Consider the following 8904-nt stretch of genomic DNA (forward strand, 5'->3'; position numbering starts at 1 on the left):
TGATTGTTTTTTCAAAGTATGCCAGAGTTTCTTCAAAGTCCAAGAACAGGGTATGACCAATAAAGGGGGTTATGGTGGATTTATTGAATTAGGCAAAGGAAGCAGACTCAAATTCTTAACTTTCAAACTGGCTACAGGGAGCTCTGCAGTATATTCTATCATTTTAAACTTTGCCTACGATAAATGGAAGGAAAGATGCGTTAACAGGGCTCTAGCAGCGAGGAAGAAAGTAAGAAGATGCGATGTCTGTGATGTCATGTTGGTTCTTCTCAAGTCGCCTGCCACAATCGAGAAGAACATATCAATTCGTTCGCCTTTCAATCCATTTTCGTGGTTTCAGCTATGGGAATCTCACACACGCAGGGCCCTCAATTCAAGGATCACAATCTAAATTATTCCCTGGATCTATTTTGTGGACATATTCTGATGGTAGAAGAGCAAATGGTACTCAGAAATGGAAGAAAGTTTTCAATTACAGATGCTCCACAATGACAGATAAACCAAACATGATATGTCATGTATTAGATGTTTTAACATACTTGAAGTCCACATTAGACATTATCGAAGGTCCTTCTCACCGATGGTTGAACCTAGGGAACAATAAAAAGGGAACTTGGGACAAGGATAGTATCTTTATGGTAGCTGTAAATGTTTTTGTTCAGAATGACATTGTACATAAGAATGAGTGCTCTCTTTTGATTCAAAAATTGAAATTTATTCAGCAAAGATTTCCAAATCTTAAGGTTTTTGGTATTCAACATTCTCTTTCATCCACTTCTCCTCAAAACGCTGCTAAAGTAAATATGACTATTTTGAAGGAATTTATCACATTTCCTGTTCTTCTGTCTTCTAAGGATTTCAGCAAGGATATAAGTGGAGCATTCTACTTGTTATTCAAAGATTTTGAGGATCCAATTGCCTATGGTAGAAATGATTCGAAGATTGGCACAATGCTTCCAGCCATTGATGCATATGAAAGAAAATACTTTTGCGAAAATGGAGCACAGCAATCAATGGTAGATTCTAGTGTAGAGTTGGGTTTGGCGGAGAACCCGTCTAAACCCGTGAAAGAGCCTCTTGTTTGTGATATATGGAAAGAGTTGCTGCTATCATTTCCAGGTTCTGTTTCTGCAGATGAAGATGGGCAACGCATATTTGTTTCTGACACTAATCACCATCGAATCATCGTGGCAAATGCAAATGGAAGCGTTTTAGATTGTATTGGTTCCTCTCCAGGGTTTGAGGATGGGCCATTTGAGACAGCGAAGACTCTGAGAATCATGCAATTAGGAAGGCAGATATGGAGAATAGGACAGTTGACTCATTTGTAGGCTACGACTACATGACATTTCCAAGTTTTATGAAGAATCATTAGATTGAGAGATTCTATGAGTATTTTCAGGCAGATAAGAGCATTCAACGAATACAATTGGCATAATATGCACAATTGTGAAATTGTTAAAGATTTCAAACAGAAAGCGAAGGTGAAAAGTAAAGGACCAAACACCACGAAGACATCGACCACAACAGAAAAATAGGAACTGATCTCCTACTAAGGACTTCAGTTAATGATTCAACGGGATCTGCGCTCCAGTGTGTCGGCCATCAGAGGATTTTTAGAGGAACGCTGTTTTATTTTAGAATAGAGGAAACGCTCTTTTCTATTGTTGTAACTGCAGCTGAAACAATGCCCCTGTTTTGGGGGTCGATTTGTTTTCTCCTAGAATAGTTTATTTAATATATTAAAAAAAAATCATTTGAAAAAAGAGAAAGGGAGAGAGTTCTGAGCGCTGGTGGAGGAGAGAGAGAAGAGCTTTCATTGTATAGATTTTGACAGAGATTTTCATTAAAAAATGAAGCTCTGACCCTGAGATTCCTGTGGTATGAGATTTAACATTTGTGTCCTCTTTTGTTTCATATGTAGCTTGCATGGAAAATTTTATAATGTTCCAGTGGCTATTTTCCATGATTGTTAGATTCACCAATTTCCAATTTTATGATCGAATAGAATATAACATTATTGTTTGCCAACATTTAGAGAGTTAATTATATTTGTTTCTATATCAATTTTATATTGCATATCAGGGATTAGTGAGATTCATGTTTTCTTCATTTCCATCGTTAAATTTCCTTGGTAGCTTGTTATGTGTTATGTCATTTATGATCGTTTCCATTTGAACAAATGAAGTGTTAAGGTAGAATTCATAATTTATATGCTCTGCCTTTAAGTTTGTTCATATTTAATGTTTTCTTCTGTTTGACAAGGATTCATCTTCTATGCCCTTGTCAGCTCCTCAGCAGTCTTGCCATTCCATTTAATCTCAATTTGATGTTAAACTTTCTTGCCTACCTTGCCTCAGGGGATAATCTGTGTTTTTTATTACATTTCTCTGTTCAAGCTGTTACTTTGCCCATGCAGCCCAGAAAAACCCCATCATTTTATTAAAAACCCTTTTTATCAATTTACTAGCCTAAAATCAGTTTCTTTTAAAAGTCATCTTCGCCCTTTGAAGACCTTTTGCCGAGATAGACCTGGAGAGAGCCCTCTCCTACCCCGTAGGGCTAGCTACGAGGCTAACTGGTTTGATGTTGCCTTGGATTTTGTCTTTTTCAGCCTGAGGCCAAATTCAAGCGCTAACATATTGGTGACCATACTGGGAGAACATTTGACTTGTTGATTGTCTTGTCCCAGTACATGAAATCAAATTGCAGATCTGATGCTGATGGTGGACAGCAGTCAGACACATATGCAGGCTGAACCATTCACCTGGCGACTCCAATTCGATCCAGACATTCCAACGCTTGCTGATCCCTTCATGCAATGGTAGGGTATGTGGCAAACCCTGCCCTGTGTGAAGCTGTAGAAGAAATAAGAAATGAGTTAGCAGATTCTGAATTTGATGAAGATTTTTTCAGTGCCTTGCTTCATTGGTTGAAATCTCCAAAGTTCCCTTGTTTCAAAACTATATTTTGTGAGTTAATTGTTGAAATAATAAAAAAGGAGATTCAAGATTTAGATGAGAAAATCCAGTCATATGATTTCCAAGACCCTAAAAAGTTCTTGGAAATCCTTCCTCCATTGAAACAAGAAATCATAGAATTGCCTACAGATGTTTACATTGACAGTGTGCAGCTGGAGGTATGTATTGCAGAGTTGGGGCAACCAACAGAGTCCGGCTTCCGTGATCCAATGGCAAAATACATGGACACGTTTTTCAGTTCGATTGATAGATCAGGATGTCTTTTCCGTGACCAGGGTCATTACGTGCATGAAGGGCTACCAGCAATTACATCTGTGCCCTCGCGGAAGCATTCTCAAGTGGCATCATTCTCAGGTTTACTTGAATGGTTGATCTGGCACTTCAGTATTACCTGATCTAGTGTTTTTGCGGCATAGTAGGGTAGATTTTGTAAATAAATAAACAACAAAATGGCAGAATTTCATTCTGAGTTTCATTTACAGTTTAGTTTGAAGTTTACTGAGTCAGTAGTCTTTCAATCAATTCAGTCAGTTTCCAGTTAATAAGTTGAGTCTACAGTTGTGTCGATTTGTTGAAATAATGGACTCCATTGCCCGATGGACGGAGGCACTATCTGCTCTCCCAAAGCTCTGCGGTTCTTGGCACCTCCAAAAAGCGGCAACTGCCATCCCTAGTGGAGCCGATGTTAGACTCCGTCTTGTCAGTCAATGAGAGATTGATTCTTCTTCAAAACCCTGTTTTGAAGAAGAAATCATCAAGTTTGTTTAATACATGATTGTTAATGCTGTACATAGGTTTGAAATATGAGATAATAGGATACTTAATACTCACAGACATGCAGAATCTTCTTGTGAAGAATAAGAAGATATCCCTGAGTTGGAGGAAAATCCATTGATAATACACATGTATCGGGGTCTTTGCCTCCCAGAAAGTCTGGAGGATCCTCACTTCGACTGGCAACATTGGCCTCAGGCTTCTATACCCTTCTCAGAGGATGAATTGGAAGATATTTATATCCTTGATGCTATCAAGGATGCAGAAATGTTGAGACCGGAGTTACCCATAGTACGAGAGGCTTGTATGAGATTTTGAACTATTTAATTCCTTGGAATTATCATTTTTGTTCAGAAATTAGCCAGTTTTATCTCCAGATATAGTCATCCTTACGCAGGTTACAGCTCAGTTTTATCTCCAAATGCAGCTCACAGCACATGATGTGTCTACCATGCTTCAACAAGGGCATAATACTATCATTCTTCTGATTAATGAGAGCTACACCGGTTTAATTGATGCTTGTCCTTCCATTGAGGCATTGCGTAAAATGGGGAAGAACAGAACATTACAAGCAATTGAACTTGAAAGTGGGCTTGGCTATCAGCGCCGACTTTGGAAATGGTTTCATGGGTGCTACCTGGGTATTTGAAATTGGTGATTCGTGGGCGCAGGGCCATATTCCTATATTTCTATAGCCTATGTGGGATTTGCTGCACATATGTGCGCTTTTCTAATTAGTTTTGACATAAGAAGTCTATGCCATCAGACACAATAATAGCTATCATTATTTTCAGAGGGAGAGCTTCAGGAGATTCTTCAGTAGTGGACAATAAAGAATAAGTGCAGGAAATATTAAGAACACTACCAGATCAAGAGGAGACCATTCCCAGTAAGGCAGCGGAGTGATTTACTATCGCAGCTCAATGATTTCAACTTGCAAATGTGCTCACCGACAATTGTCGAGAGATTTGTTTAAGCAGGCTACATTGATTGTTTTTTCAAAGTATGCCAGAGTTTCTTCAAAGTCCAAGAACAGGGTATGACCAATAAAGGGGGTTATGGTGGATTTATTGAATTAGGCAAAGGAAGCAGACTCAAATTCTTAACTTTCAAACTGGCTACAGGGAGCTCTGCAGTATATTCTATCATTTTAAATTTTGCCTACGATAAATGGAAGGAAAGATGCAGCAAGGAAGAAAGTAAGAATATGCGATGTCTGTGATGCCATATTGGTTCTTCTCAAGTCACCTGCCACAATCGAGATGAACATATCAATTCGTTCGCTTTTCAATCCATTTTCGTGGTTTCAGCTATGGGAATCTCACACACGCAGGGCCCTCAATTCAAGGATCACAATCTAAATTATTCCCTAGATCTATTTTGTGGACATATTCTGATGGTAGAAGAGCAAATGGTACTCAGAAATGGAAGAAAGTTTTCAATTACAGATGCTCCACAATGACAGATAAACCAAACATGATATGTCCTGTATTAGATGTTTTAACATACTTGAAGTCCACATTAGACACTGTCGAAGGTCCTTCTCACCGATGGTTGAACCTAGGGAACAATAAAAAGGGAACTTGGGACAAGGATAGTATCTTTATGGTAGCTGTAAATGTTTTTGTTCAGAATGACATTGTACATAAGAATGAGTGCTCTCTTTTGATTCAAAAATTGAAATTTATTCAGCAAAGATTTCCAAATCTTAAGGTTTTTGGTATTCAACATTCTCTTTCATCCACTTCTACTCAAAACACTGCTGCTAAAGTAAATATGACTATTTTGAAGGAATTTATCACATTTCCTGTTCTTCTGTCTTCTAAGGATTTCAGCAAGGATATAAGTGGAGCATTCTACTTGTTATTCAAAGATTTTGAGGATCCAATTGCCTATGGTAGAAATGATTCGAAGATTGGCACAATGCTTCCAGCCATTGATGCATATGAAGGAAAATACTTTTGCGAAAATGGAGCACAACAATCAATGGTAGATTCTAGTGTAGAGTTGGGTTTGGCGGGGAACCCGTCTAAACCCGTGAAAGAGCCTCTTTTTTGTGATATATGGAAAGAGTTGTTGCTATCATTTCTAGGTTCTGTTTCTGCAAATGAAGATGGGCAACGCATATTTGTTTCTGACACTAATCACCATCGAATCATTGTGGCAAATGCAAATGGAAGCATTTTAGATTGTATTGGTTCCTCTCCAGGGTTTGAGGATGGGCCATTTGAGACAGCGAAGACTCTGAGAATCATGCAATTAGGAAGGTAGATATGGAGAATAGGACAATTGAATCATTTGTAGGCTACGACTACATGACATTTCCAAGTTTTATGAAGAATCATTAGATTGATAGATTCTATGAGTATTTTCAGGCAGATAAGAGCATTCAACGAATACAATTGGCATAATATGCACAATTGTGAAATTGTTAAAGATTTCAAACAGAAAGCGAAGGTGAAAAGTAAAGGACCAAACACCACGAAGACCTCGACCACAACAGAAAAATAGGAACTGATCTCCTACTAAGGACTTCAGTTAATGATTCAACGGGATCTGCGCTCCAGTGTGTCGGCCATTAGAGGATTTTTAGAGGAATGTTGTTTTATTTTAGAATAGAGGAAACACTCTTTTCTATTGTTGTACCTGCAGGTGAAACATCGCCCCTGTTTTGGGGGTCGATCTGTTTTCTCCTAGAATAGTTTATTTAATATTATAAAAAAAAATCATTTGAAAAAAGAGAAAGGGAGAGAGTTCTGAGCGCTGGTGGAGGAGAGAGAGAAGAGCTTTCATTGTACAAATTTTGACAGAGATTTTAATTAAAAAATGCAGCTCTGACCCCTGAGATTCCTGTGGTATGAGATTTAACATTTGTGTCCTCTTTTGTTTCATATGTAGCCTGTTATGTGTTCATGTCATTTCATGATCGTTTATATTTGAACAAATGAAGTGTTAAGGTAGAATTCATGATTTATATGCTCTGCCTTTAAGTTTGTTCATATTTAATGTTTTCTTCTGTTTGACAAGGATTCATCTTCTATGCCCTTGTCAACTCCTCAACAGTCTTGCCATTCAATTTAATCTCAATTTGATGTTAAAATTTCTTGCCTACCTTGCCTCAGGGGATAATCTGTGTTTTTGATTACATTTCTCTGTTCAAGCTGTTACTTTGCCCATGCAGCCCAGAAAACCCCATCATTTTATTAAAAGCCCTTTTTATCAATTTACTAGCCTAAAATCAGTTTCTTTTAAAAGTCATCTCCGCCCTTTGAAGACCTTTTGACGAGATAGACCTAGAGAGAGCCCTCTCTTGCCCCGTAGGGCTAGCTACGAGGCTAAGTGGTTTGATGTTGCCTTGGATTTTGCCTTTTTCAGCCTGAGGCCAAATTCAAGTGCTAACAGCTCCAACAAATTGCACTTTGGGGTTCGTCAAGTTGTCATTAGGCCTCCTACTAGATAGGCCAACTAGATCTCTTCTTGTGCATGCCCACATAATAGCTTCAAAATTTATTTTCAACACTTCTAGAGATTAAATTTCGATGATTTTTTATGCCTCCTTCTCCTCTAAGGGTCCTCTAACACCTACATGTCTCAAGTAATAAAAATTCCTTGTAGTTCCACACCCACCAGCTTGGGTTCAAAGCCCACACCTTTTGTTCCAAGGAACAAATGCACTTTTTTCTCCAACTTCCAAACCCCAAACCCTCGGGTTTGGAGTACCTCCCAAGCGACCAAATATCAATACTTCCTCTTATCGATGTAGTTAATTTCAAGACTGGGAGGTAACCAATCATCATTACTATCATTACTCACAACGCTCCCCCAACTCCTAGCACCCACAATTGCAACAACCCTTGAAGTATAGACTACACCTCTCTCAAAAGTTTCATTTTCATTGGAACAATCCTACTTCTTATTTTCCTAAAATGTCTTCCACTCTTTCCACAATTCCTTATTGGTATATGTAGAAGCACAAGTTCTCCCCTTTAACCATGATCTCTTCTTAGGCTATAAAGTCTCCCTTTAAACCTACAAACTCCCTCTAGAACATGACTCCTTCTAAGCCTCTGGAATCTGGACCTTCTTGTTTGAAGCCTGTACCTACTCCTCTAAAGTCTGCACCAGATTCTTTGGAACCTATATCCTATTCTCCTTCTTCTTTCCATTATCTATACGCTTTCCTGTCAGCCTGTATAAACAATTCTCTGTAACTCCAATCACAACACCTGCGGAGATAGTGTAACAACCTTGGTGAACATTCCATATAATAAAAGTAAATAAAGGAAAAATAATAACCACGGATGATGGGACACTTATTCCAAGCTGAATGTTGGGTAGAATCCTAGTGATGGGTATCACTTGTGATTGGTTATGGCTAAGGAAATTGGAAATGGAAATGGCTAAGGCTTTGGAAAAGAAAAATGGCATTTTTGGCACAATTATTTATGAAAATAATGGAAACTAGGAGAAAAGGGAAGTGAAAGATCACAGGTTGCATGTGAGGAGGAAAATGAAGGAAAATAATGGAAAATGAAGAAAATAGAGGCCTCATTGACAAAAAGGCTTCTGAGGATGAGTTGGTAACTTTTTGTTAGTTCAGTGTTGGAGCCCTCTCTCATAGTCTTGGAGACATAGAGTTTTCTTGGAGCACTCTTGGAGGGTGTGCCATACTTGGATTCTTGGATCAAGAAAGCAAGGTAAAAGGAGGAAAGTGTAGTAGGGCATCGGGATCAACATCTACATTAAATTGTTGTGGTATTGAGTTGCATGTATGTTTCCTTCACTAGGTTTGGCATGCATGGCATATGCATGTGTATTTTTTGTTGTGGTCTGTCATTAGCATGGAGGATGGCCAAGAGTGATAGTGGATTTCCTAGCCTTTCCATTTGCTGGATAGCCATGGTGACTGTGGGCTTATTTCCTTGTTATGTTTTTGGTTAGATATCATGTTTCCTTAGCTTCAGTTGAGTTATTAGTAGTGGTTGGAAAAAATGCTCTAGAGCCTTGGAAAATCTTGGTTGAGTTATAGTCCCACAATTGGTTGCAAACATTCTCTAGAGCTCGATAAAAGTATTTGGTTTGAGTTACTAGTCCATAGCCTATTTGGGACTAAATCTTGGAGGCCTCTATGGTTGGGATAGAGACCATT

General features: G+C 38.5%; 1 protein-coding gene across 1 annotated transcript; it reads left to right on the forward strand.

Moving 5' to 3' along the window:
* Positions 1 to 242: 242 nt before the first annotated feature.
* Positions 243 to 1331, forward strand: LOC149206499 (uncharacterized). The gene has a single exon (XM_089397710.1). It carries the CDS (start codon positions 243 to 245, stop codon positions 1329 to 1331), a length of 1089 nt encoding a protein of 362 aa, XP_089253836.1.
* Positions 1332 to 8904: the final 7573 nt, after the last annotated feature.

Source organism: Pinus tabuliformis, chromosome 1_2 (assembly GCF_031772625.1).
Source record: "Pinus tabuliformis cultivar Carrire ecotype Pingquan chromosome 1_2, CPIR1, whole genome shotgun sequence".
Lineage (NCBI taxonomy): Eukaryota > Viridiplantae > Streptophyta > Pinopsida > Pinales > Pinaceae > Pinus > Pinus tabuliformis.

Coding starts and splice junctions, on each gene's coding strand:
- LOC149206499 (XM_089397710.1), top strand. CDS start 243: ATGTCTGTGATGTCATGTTGGTTCTTCTCAAGTCGCCTGCCACAATCG.